This window comes from Musa acuminata, chromosome BXJ2-4 (genome assembly GCF_036884655.1).
Source record: "Musa acuminata AAA Group cultivar baxijiao chromosome BXJ2-4, Cavendish_Baxijiao_AAA, whole genome shotgun sequence".
NCBI lineage: Eukaryota > Viridiplantae > Streptophyta > Magnoliopsida > Zingiberales > Musaceae > Musa > Musa acuminata.
In genome coordinates, this window is record NC_088341.1 from 30,020,402 (window position 1) to 30,039,351 (window position 18,950).

Consider the following 18,950-nt stretch of genomic DNA (forward strand, 5'->3'; position numbering starts at 1 on the left):
TGAGTTCCGCCACAACATCCTGTAAGTGTTGCACGGAGTCTTTGGTGTCATCAGACAGTCGGTCGACTAGGGCCTCGACCTTGTCGATCCTGGACTCTACTTCCTCTTGCGAGCTCTCTACCCCAACAAGTCTTTGTTGGCCATGGTAGAGTTCCTCCATGCTCGCTTCCAGAACATCCAGGCGGGTTTCCGCCGTCGTGAGTCTCTCCTTATGACTCTTTTTCCCAGTTAGCGCACTAGATTGCACTTCCTCCGCTCGCGGAGAGTAGCCAACTTCTCGCTCATCCTGTTCGCTGCCGCGCTCCTCTTGAGCGGCTCCAACAACATGAGAGCGAGTGTGCACATGCAGCCCACCTGCGGCTGCTTGGGGCAAGGGTCCGGCTTGCCCCGTCTTGCTTGATTCACCACGATGCTTTGCCATGGCGAAGTTGCGAAGTTCGTTCGCTGTTCGCTCGAAGTGCTTGCCCGCTCTGATACCACAATGTCATGACCTTAGCCGGAATTGCCTAAGGCGTGAGGCACCCTTGCGGCCAAAGACGCGAACTTAGTTTGCGTTGCCTAAGTCGCGCTTCGCCCTTGCGATATTGCTCCGCAAGGATCAGCCCACTTTGTAACCTCTCGCAGGTCCCGAAGGACCTGTAAAAGAGAAAGATGGTTAGTTTGAAAGAACGAGCAACGGACAAGTCCCGAAGTCTCACGAAAAGGGTAAGCTTTACAAGCAATTCGACGAACACCCTGTGTGCATAAGAGAAAAGAGGGAGAGGGAGAAAAACAAGGCTTTCAAGGATGAACGAACAGCTGCAAGCCCACAAACAGCCGCTCACCTGGTCCCGGGCGCGAAGACAAGTTCTCGTAAAGGTCACGTGCGAACTTGCGAAAGAGAGTTCAACGCCCGGTATATAACTGAAGCCCCATCCAGCCCTATGCCACCCGGGGGGTTCCTGGGGTCTGAGATGGCTGACGTTTTGGTGAGCGGAGGCAGTTCTCCGCAACCCTCCTGCGGCACGCGAAAACGAAGCTGTTTTGGGGCTATTTTGCTCGGTTCGGTGAGCGATCGCTTTGTAACGCTGCAGCTTGTTCGAACTTACATATTTACAAGCAAAATGACCCAGAACCAAGAGAAAACATGCGGTCAAGTAGCTGTACATGCAGGTGTGAGCGATGAACGGTTCGTTGAATGGAGTTATTGTGGGTGCGCGACGATCGTTCGTGACAACGCGGTGCTGTACCTTTGCTACTCATTGGAGTAGGCGACAGGGTTGATGGAGAAGACTGTACAATCCCAGAGGCGACCAAATCTATTAGAGAATTACTCCAAGTTGGGGTGAAAACTTCTTGCATTCCAGAAGTTCGATTGCATTGAGAAGGTGAATCAAAGTAGCTAACTCAACGCAAGGAGTGCAAACACTTCAAGTGCTTCAGAAGTGTGAGTAAAGAGCAGGCGAAGGCCAGTAACCAGCTCGATGCATGAAGTACAACCTCGAGGAGGCGGGCGAAGTTGAGTAACCTTTGTCTTCTCAACTCTTAAGAGAATGGGCGAAACCGAGTACCCCAATTCTCTTATCTACCCAACAGAGGAGCTCTGCATAGGTTCAAAGACCCTTCGAAGATATGAAAGACAATAGTTGTCAAATCCTCACCAACGGTGATCAGTGCTACTGAGAGTAGATTATTCGCTTCATTTCCCAATGAAATGCCAATCGAAAGCGGAAGTGATGCGAACATACTTTGAAGTGACAACTAAGTGAAAGAAGAGTCAATGGGCAAATTTTGTGGAGGAAGGACCTAATACTTCAGAAGTTTGCGAGACGATGCTCGTTAAAGCTCCAACAAGCATCCACCCAGTTCAAGCAGCATGCGGCATTTGAGAGACTGGCGCATAGTAAGGATGGTCTTTTCCTTCATCTGGAGGATCCGTAGGAACCAACAGGGATCAACACAACTCAGCCAACCCCACAAGAGTCAGAGTCATTGGCGAGTTGAAGCAGCATGGCGAATCAAAGGTTCGATTACTCAAAAACAGCAGCGGAGAGCAGTTGGGAGCCAGGAGGTGCATTGCAGCTGGAGTAGAAGATTGAAGATTCAGCAAAGGCGAGGAGTTGCAGTGTCAGCAAAGGCTTCCACAAGGACATCGAAGGAATAAGTGGGGGAGAATGTCACGAAAAAGCTTCTAAACAGGATGTTTAATGTAATATTATGTATGTCTGTGTCTTTTGGTATGTTCATCCTTTGCCTAGCATGTAGAGGGATAGCCGAATGCTTAATTGTCCCATTTTAGTTGGGTTTGGTGGCCGCTTTAGGCTTGTAAATAAAGGTTGTGTCATGTGGACACGTGTGAGAGTTTCTTGGTCTGTAGTGGACTATTTTGAACATTTGTTGTGTAACTATTCAGAGTTTGTAAAGTCTGTTTGTAATTTGCATTGTCTATGAAGTGTTTCCTGGAATGTTTGCTCGTGGATCCCGAGTGAGGCATTTTCTCTAACCCGTTTTCTCTTTTGTGGGTCCTAAGAGACCATGGGAGGCTGACCTTTGCGGATGGATACGCAAGGGTGCCGCACGACTTAGGCAAAACCAGCTAAGTCCGTGACAAAATTACACTGCATCTGTATTAGATTGACGCTGGAACCACCCAAGATGGAAGTGCTCGTGTTTGAGGCATTGCTTTGGCTTTTTAACCTTGCTTAGCACATGATTGTGTCTCTTGGCATATATTTATCTTGGGTTTCTTTTAATGTGGATGAAGAAATCTTTGACGGAAGTATGTGACATGAGCTTCTTCTTTTTGTAAAAGAAAAAAAGGAAAAGAAAGGTGCACTTGATCTCATTGCCTTTCTTTTATACATATATATATATATATATATATATATATATATATATATATATATATATATATATATATATATATAAAGATTGTCACACCCCAAGTACATTTCTCAAAAAAATATTTAGAATGTGATAACAAACAAGCATCATGATACAACGTATATAGAATAAGCTATTTTAGTTATACACATACAAAAAGAAACTTAATAGAAGTTTTTTATAACTTATAAATGTGCAGCAAGCCTTCTTTTCATCTTGATATTATATAGGAGCTTAAGGCTCTAAAGATTGAAAGACAATATTGTTGATGAACTAATGCGTCGTTGCTAATGACTCAGCATGACCTAGTCCACGGGTCAATGTCGGGAGTCTGCGATCGGTTTCGTTAGTTACCGAAGTCGATCATGCCCTCAGGATGGGGTGCTGGCAGTCAAGTGTTAGGTGGCGTCTCTCAGTCGGGATAATGATTGTGGCTCTATGGTGGTCGCTTTCCTGTACATAAGGTCCTTGTCGGTTGGTTACCGACTTTGGCCCCTCCGACGATCAAGTCAGTGTTCGGTGGGGGTTTTTGTTTTTTATCTCTCCTTGGCTAGATGTCGGTCAGGGGTTTTTATACTACCGTACGAGGGTCAGTCGTATATGGGTTTACGTGTCGATCGCTCCTCGAGGGGCGAGATGGTACTTTTGTGCAGTCGTCGTTCTGGGACGCGCGGAGCGATGCCATGCGGCGCTATCCCGAGTTTTTCAAGGTGGGACGTACCAAGGGGTGCTTTTGTATGGATTCTGGCTTGGCGCGTGGGAGTACTTGTGCTGACTTGGTGAGGGAAGGGTATGCGTCGATAGTGACGTGGCTGATGATGTGGTGATGACGAGATTGGGACCCAAAATATACCTTATTAAATGTTACTCAACAACATTGCTCAATATGCATAAAATAAAATGATAAAAATATAATGATGTATTAAATAAACAGTAAATTGAAAGGATAAATCAATTGATCAAGATTAAATTCAAACAAGCTCGGGGTTGTCCTATAGAGTCAATTTAATATCTTCTACTCATGCAGGTGTTCTCTTTTAGAGTCAATTTAATATATTCTACTCATGTAGGGGTTCTCTTCGAGAGTGAATTTAATATCTTCTTAATCCGTTTGTCGACTTTAATTGCCATTTTATACTGCAATAATAATATAGCAACAATATTCTTCTTACAGCACTGTTAGGAGAATAATATAGCAAAAATATTCTCCTTACAGCACTGTTAGGGGAATAATATAGCAATGATAACAATAAGCAACAATCATAGATATCATAACATGTATTAAGTCCCAATATATAACTGATTGAACTCTCAAAATGGATAACTCCCTAATAACAATGAAATTAGTTCACATATCATACTCCCATTAGACATATCTTTTCCCTCCCGAGTCTAAGAAACATTAGTCAGCATGTATGATGGTTTGCTAAATCTCCAATTCTCAATAAATATCAATAGTTGTTAAGTCAAATTTTGGTTGTTTACGATGGAAATCAATTTGGATCCAACATAGATCTTTTCTCGAGCCAATATCCGATGAGCAATTGTTTGTGGGCTTACAATTGTTCGTTCAATCTTCTAAAGTTCTTGTTTTCTCTTTCCTCTCTTTTTTCTCTTACACTCAAAGTACTCACTGAATTGCTTGTAAAACTTCCCTCTTCGCGAGACGTCGAGACTTGTTCGTCACTCGTTTTCAAACTAATCAACTTGCTGTTTTACAAGTCCTTCGGGACTTGCATGAGGTTGCGACTACGCTGACCCTTTGCGGATGCATATATCGTAAGGACGCCTCGTGACTTGGCAATTCCAGTTAAGTCTGAGAAGTTGGTGCAAAGATGCTTCATGACTTAGGCAACTCTAACTAAGTTCATGACAATTGCCGCAAGGGTGCCTCACGACTTAAGTAATTCCAACTAAGTCCATAATAATATATCAAGTGGAATCATCTTGCATATTATCTTGTGATGAATTCCTTTGTGATGACAAAATGTATCTTGTATTACTAGTCGATCTTTATCTCTATATTATCACGAAGCAATCTAAGAGAATATGAGCATGGATGTCGTGTCATATCTAAGCTGAGCCTTTTGACCAAGTTCATTGAGATGAGATTCTTTTGACACCCGGTGTTCAAGATCATGCTAATGATATCTTGTTTCATTTGAATCTTTATATTGAAGAGCTCTTCTCAAAGCTTTAGACCAAGCGTTGGACTCAAGTTTAACCTTCGATCTAGCCATTAATGATAGACTTAGATCCGTATAAGAAACTAATGAAAATTCGATAGAGTTGTTATCCATAGTCATAGCTTATGTATGTCACGGATAAATTTTTAAACATGATGTTTGATATAATACTTATGTATGTCCGTGTCTTTTGGTATGTCCATGCTTTGCACAACATGTAGAGGGACGACCGAAGGCTTAATAGTCTTATTTTAGTCGGGTTTGGTGACTGCTTTAGGCTTGTAAATAAAGGTTGTGTCATGTGGACACTTGTGAGAGATTTTCGGTCTATAGTGGACCATTTTGACCCTTTGTTGTGCAACTGTTCAGAGCTTGTAAAGTCTGTTTGTAATTTGCATTGTCTATGAAGTGTTTCCTAGAATGTTTGCTTGTGGATCCCGAGTGAGGCGTTCTCTCTAACCCGTTTTCTTGTTCGTAGGTCCTAAGGGACCATGGGAGGCTTCGGGGAGGCTGACCTTTGCGGACGAACACGCAAGGGTGTGGCACGACTTATGCAAAACCAGCTAAATCCGTGACAGATGGTATCAGAGCGGGACAAGCACTCATAGAAACACTTGGCATGCAAACGTGGGGGACCTAGCGGGACTGCGTTGAGGGCAGTCAGCACATGCGCGATCGTTTGTGGGAAAAACGAGCATGAAGATATAGGGAAAATGAGTCGCTCAGAGGAGTGGGCATCTTAGATTGGCATTCAGAGGAATGACAAATCCTTCGGGTGAGAGACATCACGAGAACAAGCAAGCTTGGAAGAATACGGAGCGCACAAAGGTTGGGATGGCTGAGTTTAAGCTACGGCTCAATGTTGACAACCATACTTGATGGTGCTCAAGGCAAGCGAAGCGCTTGGTAAAGGATGAGACCATGCAATGTGGAAGTAGTTGCTCAGTGATTGAAAGAGTCGTGCAAAGCTCACAGAGGTGAGGGGAATTGCTAACTCGAAGAATTCGGTACTCATGCATGGGCTTGTATGCGGACGATGGAATGTTCACGGCTATCCCAAGGCGATCGAAACTCGATGCCATGGAGCATCGAAACATTCTCTTTGGCATATGAAGGATACATCCGTAGGAGGCTGAAGTGTGCAGGTGTTCAGCATGTTGCTAGGCCTGAGTGGTGTAGCGGGGGCTGTATTGACGTGGAGTCGCAATCTAGCAAGTGCATTTGCAAGAGGCAGAACAATGCACAGTTTGTTCAGCAAATCGGAGTAGTCCAAGGGGATGGTGGTCTCCGAAACGAAGAGAGATATTGCTCCAATGAGACAGTTATCCAAGAGGGATAAGTCCCAGCTCTCCAAAGGGAGAATCATATGGGACGGACCGCACATGTTGAGGAGGAGTACCTCAACAAATAGCAACTCCACGAAGCTCAATGGACCGAGTAAGCGACGAGGAGTCATCGCATGATCCCGCTTGAGAGAATGCATTGGTGGATGCATTGCGAGATCAAGTGGGGGAGCGACCCAAAGCAACACAAATGAAGGTACACTTGGAGTCGATATGGAGATCAAACTCAAGGGAGGGCTGACCCGTGGAATGGTGGGCGCAAGGGCCACCATCAACTCAATGCAAAAAAAAAAAGGACTGGAGCAACTTGGGTGTAACTTGGTGAAGTACCCAAGCCGCATGAAGAGAGCCAGCATAGAAGATGGAACTTGGTGAAATCCCATCTTCAAGTTTGCATGAAGAAAACCTTACAAAGAAAATGATTCATGATTGCCACAGAGTTATGAATTTAGAAAATATAAACTAGAATCATTTGGAGCAAACTTTTTCCATCTTTGACCCACATTAGGAAAAAAATCTTTACACTGATTTATGTGTCATCATCAATGATTTTCTTTTCAATGAAATAATTCATATATGAACCAAACTTAAATTGAGAAGGCTCCATAGAACCGATTCTTTTAGGTTTACTAATAGCTAGCTTTACTCTCTGCTCTCTTGCTCTTTCCTCCACTTCTGATTCTCCTCACAATTGAATTTCAGGCAAGACTGCTGCTTGCCACTTAATCTAGAAGGTCAATTAATAAATAGGTGGACCTATTCTACAGCATACATTAAACAGCACAGATCAACTAGATGGGACTGACAAACTTCTTGCAATTTTAAAGTGTTATTCCCACCAAATACTGCAGCAGAATAATTTTAAAGAGTCAGTCAAGATTACAGAATTGTTGTAAATTTTGGCATATTCCAGTAAGAAATTAATAGTTCGATCAATTTCTATTTAGTTTTATATTGAAATTGTTATAACAAGACCATGTAAAATCTAAGTGAGCAAAATTACTCAGTTTCGGGAGTGTGCTATGAGAAGATATAGACGAGAAATATAAATTAGCAAAAATTACTCTGTTTCAGGAGTGTGCTATGAGAAGATACAAACCTCGTCTAATGAGAATGGTTGTCAACAAGCTTATCAACTATACACATGCAAGGGGTAACCTAGTAGTCTAGTGGGACAAGGCTTCTACTAATCCAATGTCCAGAAATGATCAAATATAGGCAACCCTTGCTCCACATGCAGACAGGTTTCTCACATCTCGAGACCTTGGCTACCCATGTTGTAGCATAGCAGTGCCACCTAGCTACATGCTCCTTCTAGAAAATGCAACTTATTACTGTATGTATTTAGTATACCAGATCCACGAAACTCTGTACGTAGCATAAACTTATATCAAATCATTGTTATTCACTTTGGAAGGTGATTATCAAATTCCACAAGGATAAAATTAGATTGCTTGCTGCTTACAGTAGCAAGGCATTCAAAATTTAGCTGCTAAAGAAATTTTTATTATTATTCTAACATATATGAAGATCAATTATAAGTATGTGGATTATTATGGATAAGCAATACAAGAAGAATCCTGTGGTGTGTATTGCCCCTTTTTGCTTCTCACCTTTTTATAAAATTAAGTTTATGAATGATCAACAAAAATGAAATTCTTAGGCTACCAATGAGAAAAAAGGGAAGAAAAAAAAACTTAGCCTCTGGGTAACCATATCATCAATGGGGCTTCTTGAATTTACTGACATGAACAGTCTCTGTGAAACCAAGCTAATTATTTGTTAAATTCAAACTTGGCCTAACTAAATTTGGACTGGACATAAACCTAACTTGATTAATAACTTTAACATATCTGGCATTTCAAGATTTATTCCATATATTTTAAGGCAAAAACAACTAGAAAAAGATTGTACAATTTATTCTGTGGATTCATAGAATAAATTCGTAAATCTTATTGTTGCAATTTGTGAAATTATTTTTTAAACAACTCCGTGAGGCTTGAAGGAATGAACTAATTTGTGAGCAAGATGCAATTATAACAACAACAGTTCTTTCTTCTGAGGATAAAGAATGCAAATAATACTTTCACATAGTAAGTAATACAAACCAACTAATATTATAAGGATTGAGGAAAAGAGAAAATGACCTTCTGGCAGTGGATGGGATGAGGTGTCTTGCTAAAGGGGTATTTTGCACACAAGTATCTTGAGTGGGGATAATCTCTACAAGCAACCTGCATTGTCAACTTCAAATTTATAATTTGAAATTTTATTTATTCTTATCTCATTGAAAAAGCAAGTCTTCTTATGCCAGCAAAAAGATTTTCATGCACATGCAATAGAATAAGACAATTAGATGCATTTCTGCAGTTTGATGTAAAGAAGGAAAACAGATGACACTCGATATCGTTAATACTGATTGTACATAATGCAACAGAGAGCATGAAAACTTTCTTTCAAGGGCATAAAATTATCCTCTTGATGGGTCCATGATTCGCAACTTGCTCGACTTCATCCTACCGACGGAATTAATTATTAATTCGTCACAAAGTTTACCCCAATATCCAGATTTGGCGGACCAAATTGACCATCCGAGTGAGAGCTCGGCAAGGTATCTGCCCCTATAAAAGTCTTCTCCAGCGCTTTCCTTCGCGAAAATCAAATTTGCTGCAACAAACACCAATATTTCGAGATTTTTCTAGGGCTTCTATGTTGATTCGGTTCCTTGGACCAAAAACAAAGGGAAAAGAAGGAGCAGAGAGAGAGGCAATAGAATAGCACTTGGCCTCGTTCTGCGACCACGGTGACGTCGTCGGACAGTGGGGGATCATCGAGGTAGAGCCTACGTTTGAGGTCCAGTTGGTCGTCCAAGAAAGGGTTGTAGGGAAGGATGAAGCAGTCGTCGTCATCCTCGTCCTCGTCATCCACCGGTGCCTCCACTTTCCCCACCTTCACATATTCCCTCCTTTTCCTCCTGCCCACCGTCGTGGCCATCTTCTTTGCCTGCATCTCTGCCTTCTTGCACTCTTCTTCGTCTTCATCGGTAGAGGAGATCTCGATCACCACTATCGCCATTGCAATCGAAGGGACAGAAGAAAGAAGTTAGTCGCGCAATTGCGCGTATTAATTCTTAGAGGCTTTTCAGATACCCAAATCCTATTTATCTCATTATTTTATTATAGTAAATAATTAAATATGTCCCTTCAAATATTTAGAGGTACCATCTTTCAAATTAAACTGTAGTTTTCATTAGCTACTTCGACTTATAAAAAATATAAAGTTCCTCAAAATGATTGAATATATATATATATAATATTTAAAAAGATAAATATAGAAAATCATAGTCTAACTACGTAGGACTTGTAAGGATGTTGCGTTGACCTAACTACAAATAGTTTTCGGAGTTGACTTATATCCCTTGATCTCCTACTTAGTAAACGTACTATGGATTGATAGAAGAAACGGGGCAAAATAGAATTATTCACAATCGAATCATGGCATCGTCCATCTTGAGATCTCATTCATCGGTTCTAATAAAGACTAGTTGATTCAGTTAAGATCAGCTCTCAAACTCCTTTGCTTTAAATCCGTAGTCAATTCACGTAACAATACACGATACCAAATGGCAATTCCAATTGCGATCTTCGTATCGGAATTAATGGCATCATTCACTAATTTCCGAAATCATAGCTACTCTTGAGAAATGATTTGTCAAAGAATTCATGAAAGACATCTACATCGAATTTGGATGAACAATATGCATTAGTATGCAAGTAGTGGCATAAGGTTGATACATACAATTTTTTTGAATCCACCAATTGATCTGCACCAGTGTAACGTATCAGGGTTTGGGTTTGAATCATAAGTGATCCGACCCCATAACACGCACCTTCTCCTGATCACAACATTTAATGAGAATAAAGTAATAAATAATATAATAAAAGCCACCCACTACTCTCCTCATTATTTCCCATGTACTTTATCATTATATATTTATACTCATTTGTGACAATTCCATGTATTATTATATATTATATATATGTATACATAATAATAATAATAATAATACATGGATTTATATATATGAGTTATATCTGCCACCACTTGACCTGGAGAGGAAGGGTCGAGCAACCACCCATGGAGGAGGACAGCAAGAAGAGCCCATCCTCATCCCGATCTCCGATGGCGATAGAGGAGGAGCAGGGGTTTCCCGCGGGTCTGAAGGCGGAGGAGTACGCGGATCTGCGACACAGGGTGGAGTCGCACCACCGGTACCAGGTTGGGCCGGGACAGTGCTCCTCCCTCCTCGCACAGCGGATCCGAGCCCCTGCCGCCACCGTCTGGTCGGTGGTCCGGCGGTTCGACCGCCCCCAGGTCTACAAGCACTTCATCAGGAGCTGCGCCGTGAATGGCGGCGGGGAGATCCGGCCGGGGTGCCTCCGCGAGGTGAGTATCATCTCCGGCCTCCCGGCGAGCACCAGCACCGAACGGCTGGACGTCCTCGACGAGGCCCTGCGGATGACCGGCTTCACCATCGTCGGTGGCGAGCACCGGCTCCGGAACTACCGGTCCGTCACCACCGTCGACGAGCTCCGAGGGAGCGGCGGGACGTGGGCGGTGGTGCTGGAATCTTATGTGGTGGACGTGCCGGAGGGCAACACGGAGGACGACACCAGGCTCTTCGCCGACACCGTCGTCCGCCTCAACCTCCAGAAGCTCGCGTCCGTGGCAGAGGCGCAGCCCTTGCCGGCGGCGGCAGCGGTGTAGGGGGAGCTCAGAGAACTGACCCCGCCGCTCACGACCCGAGGAGAGAGGTGGAGAGTTTGCCTTCGGGGATGGCGATGTGACGTAATAATGACGTGTTTCAAATGGTTACATTACCAAAAACACGCTTCTATTCTTCCAATATCGCAGTAGACCCTCCGCGGTCGGTCTCAGTCACCCATCTTTTGCGGCCACAGGCGATGTTCCAGTCATTCTCTTCTTCTTTCGGTCTCTTTCCCTTTGCTTGTTTGTGGTGGTGACATAGATTGGATCTCAGAAAAGCTTCCAAGGAAACGCTTGTTCTACAATAAACCACCACAGCTGTGTGTGTGTGCGCGCGCCTGAGAAAAGACTAAAGATATGGTGCTGATGCATCTCATGTGGCCTATCATCTTATTATTATATGATGGCATCTCTTTGGCTGTTGATATGTACTCCAAGAAGTAGTAAGAGTATAGCATGATAGAGAGGATGATACAGTACGACAATACTTGCTTGCAGATATACTTTGTTCCCACAACACACACCACTACTGATATAAAGAAGCAATAATTTCTTTGTTGTAGAAAGAGACATAGATTTGTGATCTCACGTAGATTTTAATTAGATAGATGCTTTATTTTATTTTTTTTTTCTATTCAAGATTGTTTAGATTATAAGGAGTTCTCTGTAGTTCCTGTGTTGATCAATTCATTTGCCATCAACAAAATAGAAAGAGATCAATTTAACTTGTAAGTGGGTTACTAAACTAAGAATAAAAGCAAGAGCATGAGAGAGAATATTTCATTGCAGTGGTATTTTGATATATGGATCTGAAAGAATCAAGAGAGGGAAAAAGAATTTGAAATGTGGCTTGATAATATAAAAATCCCAATCTAAGAGACAAAAACCTAAAGTAATAACTTGTGCACATATCTATCCTACTATCCAAACAGCAAGCTTGTAGGGTTTTATGAGCAAAGCATGATACACAAACCTGTTTAAGTGGTAGGTAATCCCTTGGAATAGCTAATGCGTAACGTTGTGGCTTTGCCTGAGACTCTTCTAAGAAATCAAGGCTGAAAAGGACCAAAACTCATAAAGATTTAAATATGTATAGGTAGAAGACTTCCTAGGCCATGCAGTGTCATGATTAGGATTCTAAAGCCCAAGGAATACCGATCCAATCTAGAAGGATGAAGCTATCTAGTTATCTGAACCAAGGATAACCATGCATAAAACCTATCGAATGGCAAGAAAGTGCTGGAAATGTAGAATTCTGAATCATCAGGCCTATGTATGGAGCCTTTCTTTTTCTCTACATGCTGATTAAGAGAGGGGCATATCTTCCATATTATAATGATCGAGATGGAGAATTGCATGGGATATGACGGTGCCTTCTCAAAGACCGTAGTTTTTATGTCAGTGGCTTGCACTATAGACAAATGAAGATAATCTTTGCAGCAAACAAAAGTAGCAGCAGAAAAGCTTAGAATATCATATCACCCACTGTATCAGGAGGAATAACTCATCTTCACAGAATGTTGTAGAAGAGGAAACCAATGAATTTGAAGAGGGAGAGCATAAAAATAACTACATGGATGTCACAGTGATGGCATTAATTTTGTATTCTTTCATGATGACCTAATCCTGGTTTCAGTATCTTTCAGCTGTCCTAGATTATCCACTGATACTGGACGATGATTTGGAGTTCCGAGTCCTTGAATTATCCCCACTAATATATGTCATCTCTTCAGGGAAGATAGTGGCCCTGGGTGATCACATTTTTAAAGGCAAAGGCAGCTGCATTCCTTGATGGCATTGTCTTGTGAGAAGGACTTGAATCAAGTTGGCAACTTGGCCATAAAGAAAAGAGGGGAGTGATGAAAGCAAAAGGAATTCCCATTTAGAACACAAGTGCTCATCTCGAGTGCATCTACCCAGAAGGACAAAACGAAGCAAGCACAAAAGACTTGTCATGTGCTACTGGAAGAACATGGTACACAATACACCCATTCTTGAATGGTGTCGTCGGCATGCCAAAAGATGTGGATGCTTGAGGGGATGGGCAAAAGAAAGAAATAGGTGTTGCATCCACCACAGGATGACTAATTCGTAGTTCATGAGAAGAGTAAGGTGTTGAGGAAATGAGTCAATTTTGATGGCTATTTTGGCGTCTATTATTCACTAAAGAAATAAAAAGGAAAAAAACGTTTTTCCTAGCGGCTTAATGTTTAGACAAACTTTGCTGAAGAAAATAGAAACAAAAAAATGTAGAAAGGTATTATCTTATATTATAAAAAAAAACATAAACAGAAGAGTGAAGAAAATAAATACCAAATAAAAAACAATGGGGAGCAGAATAATATATAGATAAATTTTGCTGAAGAAAAAAGAAACAAAAAAAAAGTAGGAAGGTATTATCTTACATTATAAAAGAAAACATTAACAGAAGAGTGAAAGAAAAGAGTAAAGGAAAAAATACCAAATGAAAAATACTGGGGTGAGAGAGGCTCGAACTCTCGACCTCAGGATTTCTCAGAAGCTATGAGACCTACGCGCTAACCAACTGCGCCACCACCCCACGATGTTAAATGAGCACATAAACAGATAAATAAAAGAAATAAATAAAGGAAAATACCAAATGAGAAAAATGGGGTGAGAGAGGCTCGAACTCTCGACCTCAGGATTTCTCAGAAGCTATGAGACCTACGCGCTAGCCAACTGCGCCACCACCCCTCAATGCAAAAAAGGAACAAAATATTTATTTCTAGCATATAATTTAACATGACCGAATACGCAAATATAGTTGGCAGAAACCACATTTCAGAAGATAATTCAGCTGCCAATAATAGCACAAGAATCGAAACTAGTAAAAATAAAGCATTAGTTTAAAGAATGGAAAATTATTCTACTAATTTTTTTCTGAGAATTGACAACGTCAGCCAAGGCTAGATCTTATGCCAAGAAAGAGTCTGCATTAACTGGGACACTGCGAGCCATTGCTGGTCCAAAACCTCTGTAAAAGTCCTTGATTCCCTCTGAAGTCAGAATCTGAAGTACTTTGGATTCTTATAACCATCAATCTGAATCATGCTCTTTACAACGTTGGGTAGATAGATAGAAGGATGCTCCAGCTAGGCCTCCAGCAATGATCAGAGGAATCCTGAAGTGTCTCAACTGCCTGCAAAATACCGCTTGAGGGCTTCATATACTCCGAACAAGGCAGCAATATTACCAGGAACTTCGCGTTCCAAGATCCGAACCAAGCCTTTATATAGCCCTCTTAGACTAGCTTCTCGCATGACATGCTTTGCAACATCGACAGGGTCCTCTGTACTTTGCCGCAGCAAATGAAGCAGCTGAGTCCACCAAGGCACTTTGGGCTTGCAGACTGTATTAAAGTGTCCTAAAAAGACATTAAATCAAACACATATCACATACAGATTTAACTCAAAGAATATGTCACGTATTGCTTTAACTCAAAGAATCAAGAATTTTTCCCTTTGTGGATGTACTCTTTCAAGTAATTAATTACATATATAACCTCCTAATTCTTTTCAATCAATGCCTCAATGGTGAACATTTAAGCCTGACTGTACCAGAAACATTAGTTTCCCTAATGGACTTTACAGATACAAAGCATATATCACCTATAATTAAGTCATTTGCAACTAGAACTTTAATGGTACAATCAATTTTCTGTTTACTATACGTGTCTTGAGATATAGTGTCTTTAATGGTACATTAGTTTCCTTTTTACTGCACATGTCAAATTTTCCTTTTTACTGCACATGTCAAATGTAATTTTTGCAAGATCATTGAAATTTTTAACATCGAGCAAATATTGTAAATTATGGTTTAGGTGTTAAAGCCTACAATTGGAGGACAGGACCAATTTATGCTATACCACAGGTGAGTGTCAATAGTACCCAGAAGATTGGATATGGATGTTCAATGCATGCATATTATTAATTTTATTCATCTCATCATCTTTTTCCTCACTTCGATAAATTCCAAGTTAACTTTAATGGGTATATCTAACTGAGAAGGGTCTTAAACAAAACCAATTTGCAGTTTTACTAAATTAATCTCTATACAACTTACATAAAACTGACATATGATGATACTAAATTAAATAAATAAAATATTACTTTTATATATATATGAACTTATAAAACACAAGTTTTAAAATAACTTATCGATTTACAAGTTCAGAACAAGGTGTGACTAAATGAACAGGTCGGAAGCATGTAAGCTATTTCAAGATTGGAAAAAAGCAAAAGGAAAAAAGGAAATAGTTTAAGATTTCACTAATACTTATCAACAAAATTGAACAAGTACAAAAAGAAAAGGGCGAAAGGAAAAAAATCCGAATAAAAAGAGTCAGAAGGCAAAGACAGTGACTCGATAAATAATCAGCACAGACAACAGCAGTGGTTTCCTCTTATTTAACTGAAACATACCAAGTGATATTACCTATCTTAAGCTGAAATGTTAAGCATAAGTAAACAAATGCCATCTGTTGCATGCAAAAAGACCAGACCAAAACTTAGCAGCACTAGAGATTGACTTGGGTTCTTTTTAAGACCCACCTCTTTGAAATTTTATTCTCAAACTTTGATAACAATGTATACTAACTCAGGTTAAGAAACAACATGCTAGTGAAAACTTTAGTTACACAACTTACTAAAGCCAAAGTCCTTTAAAATGATGGAAAAGTTCAAAATTTTATCCATTTTCAGTTTCCTGAAGACAAATCAATGTTTAACTTGACAACCTGTACCATATAGTGGCCTGTGTGTAAATAATTCTAGCAATTGAAAGAAAAAAGAACATAACTTTGTCCATCCATTTTCAATGAGCAATTATATTCTGCTATATAAAGATACTGTGAGAATCAGCAACTACCATATCTCCTAGTCAGTGACATCATGGTTTTTTCCTACTTAACCAGCAGATCATGACATTGGCAGTGTACCAACCAAAAACCACCCATAAAAAAGGAAAAGAAAACAGAATAACAAGAGGCCGCTGCAAGAATAAACAACACATGGAAATTTATGTAGCTCTGCCTCTCCAATGATGTGAATTCACTATACCTGTTAATGCAGTTGTGAAATAGTAAAATAATAAAGAAGAATAGAAAAAGGGTACTTCTACTGAATGGGCATATGGAAGATGGATTACACAAATTGTGAAGGGCGATTTTCCTAGAAAATACACATATTTTGGGTATTTTCAATTGGTAGCCTCATTTTGTTTTTTTCTCAAATAGTATCCCTAAATTGAAAAAAAAAACGTCCAACACTTCTCTCAAAAAATTTTCCATAAATTACAATGTTTTGGTTTGTTAGAATGTTTTTGACCACCATAACAAAAATGCTGTAAATCTTACTTAAAAACACTATAAATGATCTAAATAAACTCCTAACCTTAATCAAACTAACTTGTGCTAAAATATGTTATTATAATGATCTATGAGCAATGAAAACCAAAGAGGCACGATATGATGTCTCGTATAGTATTTTTCAATAACATTTATAGTGTTTTCAGTACATTAATAAAATACTATAAACGTTATTGAAAAACACTATAAACGGGCCAAATAAAAATACTATAACAATTGAAAAAGGATTAAACAAATGAACGAAAAAATTGACAGGAAAACCTTTGAGGGGTATTTTGGGTTTTATAAATTAGGAGTATTGTCTAGGAAAAAAACCAAACGAGGGATACCTTTTAGAAAATATCCAAAATATGAGTCTTTTCTAGAGAAACACCCAACTGTGAACTAGGGCTTGTAAAAGTAATTTATGAAACAAAATGCTAAAAATATCTCAAATAGTGATACGAGAACCAAATACATCCGAAAATAAAATAAAGGGGTTCGGGTCCAGACCAAGTTGGAACAATTCAACAAACACCTCAGATGCACAATTTCTTGAAGTCGAAATCCTCCTACATTCTTTTCCCTTTACCAAAACTACTTTTATCTTGCCCGCAAAATCTTGTTTTCAGACAAGAAAAAGTAAAAAGAAAAGCGTTCCTACCTGTCGCTTGGTGCTTCACCGAAACAAGGGATTTGTTAGAAGTTGCACGCATCTATAGAACCATCCCCCCCCATCGTGACGCAGCACTTTTGTCTCATCCCTCATGCGAAAAGCCTTTCAGAAATCATCATCAGGAGAACACAAGAAGCGTTAAATAACACTACCCAACCTAGGCAAAGCTCACGCCTTCCGTTGAAGATGCAAAGATGTAAGCAAGCAAAACGAGAAGGAGACCTTTACTCGATCTGTTTAACAATCTCCCACTCCCCAAAATTTGTCACATTCTCGCGAAACGAAATCCAACTTACGGATCCCAAGTCGGCAAGGATGAGAAACACACTGTTCGATGATCCAACAAAAGTCCAGTTTCGAACCGCAGCGGGACAGTGGAAGAAGCGCAGTCGGAAAAGTACCATCGAGACCCTTCATCACAAAATGTAATGGAGGACGAAAAAGATGATAGATTGCAATCCGGTCGATAAGATAAGAAGATAGAGAAGAAAATAGGAACCTTTATTGAACACAAAGAGGAGGTGCGCCAACTCTCTCTCTCTCTCTCTTTCTATGTGAGCGTAAGATCATGATCCATGATGAGAAAATAGTCTCTGTCTTTGTCTTCTTTCCTTTTTCTTCTCTAGTTTTTTCTATCGCAAGTAGTTAATACCTTGTTACTGTAATTTTTCTCCTCCTTACTCCAGTCCGCACTCTCCCGTAATTAGATCTAGGGTTTTACTTGAAAAAAAAATAAACTGTAGGTCGTAAATTGTTAAATCCCACTATGGACTGTCAGTCCAACAGAGACGAAACCATCACCGGTCTCATACTCCTAATTAAACATAAACTTCTAAATCAATTAAATTTCTAAATTTTAATTTAATTCTAATCAAATTTAACTTTTATCTCTAACGTTCCTCTTAAATTTCATACCTTGTAAAGATATCTATAACATTTTTTTTTTCAAAATTTATAGTATGATAATTTCATTCCTCTCTTGATGACTACATTTTAAGATGATTTTAAAGTTAGAAACTTGTCATAAAAAAAATTGATCTAAATTCTTCTAGTATATTTCTAAACTAAATATCTTAGGATGAATATGATTGCTCATAATCCTAAAAAGAAATTATAACCATATATACTTTTTCACTATTAGGATTCTTGCTTGGAGATAAAATTCTATTTGATTCTCCACGTATATGCTGATCAAGTTGGCTCAATATATGGTTACAATCAAGTACATAATACTCTAAAAATCTATTTGTAAAATATATTGTCAACCTTCTAACCACTGCCATCGCTTCTCGCTAACTTTGAACTTTTTGAGAATCTCTATAGTATATTTTTTTGAGAAATAATTTTTTTTTATAATTTGTTGATCAATTGTAGTGCCAAGATAATATTTCATAAAACCTAAGTCAAACGTCTCAAAGTTCTTCTTATTGGAACTCTTGAATCTTGAATCATGTCAATATTACAACATTATCTTTTGTTGTCAAATTTTATTTTGAAATAAATGATTCATTAAAAGAAGTTTCTGATTATATAATATCAATATATAATCAGATTAAACTTTACATTCTATTCCTAATCACATGATTACTAGCTCTAGTATCCAAGTACTAGCTCTAGTTTGATTCAAGACAACTAAGGCCCTTCTTCACAAAGAATCCCAAGTATTTAAGTTGTGTTAATCTTGTAAAACTGTGTTAGGACTTTCCAACAATGCTCCTTCAATACTTAAGTTAGTAAATAATTTAGACGAT

The 18,950-nt window shown here is 39.6% G+C and overlaps 1 protein-coding gene, 1 long non-coding RNA gene and 2 other non-coding genes across 4 annotated transcripts; 1 reads left to right on the plus strand and 3 right to left on the minus strand.

The window, feature by feature from the left end:
* The first annotated feature begins 10,512 nt into the window (after positions 1-10,512).
* LOC103982058 (abscisic acid receptor PYL10-like) lies at positions 10,513-11,583 on the plus strand. The gene has a single exon (XM_009398859.3). The coding sequence runs from the start codon at positions 10,529-10,531 to the stop codon at positions 11,156-11,158; it is 630 nt and encodes a 209-aa protein (XP_009397134.2). The 5' UTR covers positions 10,513-10,528; the 3' UTR covers positions 11,159-11,583.
* Positions 11,584-13,633: 2,050 nt separating this feature from the next.
* Positions 13,634-13,718, minus strand: TRNAM-CAU (transfer RNA methionine (anticodon CAU)). Its single transcript is given in 2 exon segments — positions 13,634-13,669; positions 13,681-13,718. It is a non-coding gene; the product is annotated as a tRNA-Met (tRNA).
* A 70-nt stretch (positions 13,719-13,788) lies between these two features.
* Positions 13,789-13,873, minus strand: TRNAM-CAU (transfer RNA methionine (anticodon CAU)). Its single transcript is given in 2 exon segments — positions 13,789-13,824; positions 13,836-13,873. It is a non-coding gene; the product is annotated as a tRNA-Met (tRNA).
* A 193-nt stretch (positions 13,874-14,066) lies between these two features.
* On the minus strand, positions 14,067-17,789 carry LOC108952617 (uncharacterized). Its single transcript, XR_001977665.2, has 3 exons — positions 17,699-17,789; positions 17,188-17,610; positions 14,067-14,543 (listed from the first exon to the last, which is right to left on the minus strand). It is a non-coding gene; the product is annotated as an uncharacterized LOC108952617 (long non-coding RNA).
* Between the last annotated feature and the right edge of the window lie 1,161 nt (positions 17,790-18,950).

What these genes read in the sequence shown, in the direction of transcription:
- LOC103982058 (XM_009398859.3), top strand. Translation starts at nt 10,529, where the DNA reads ATGGAGGAGGACAGCAAGAAGAGCCCATCCTCATCCCGATCTCCGATG.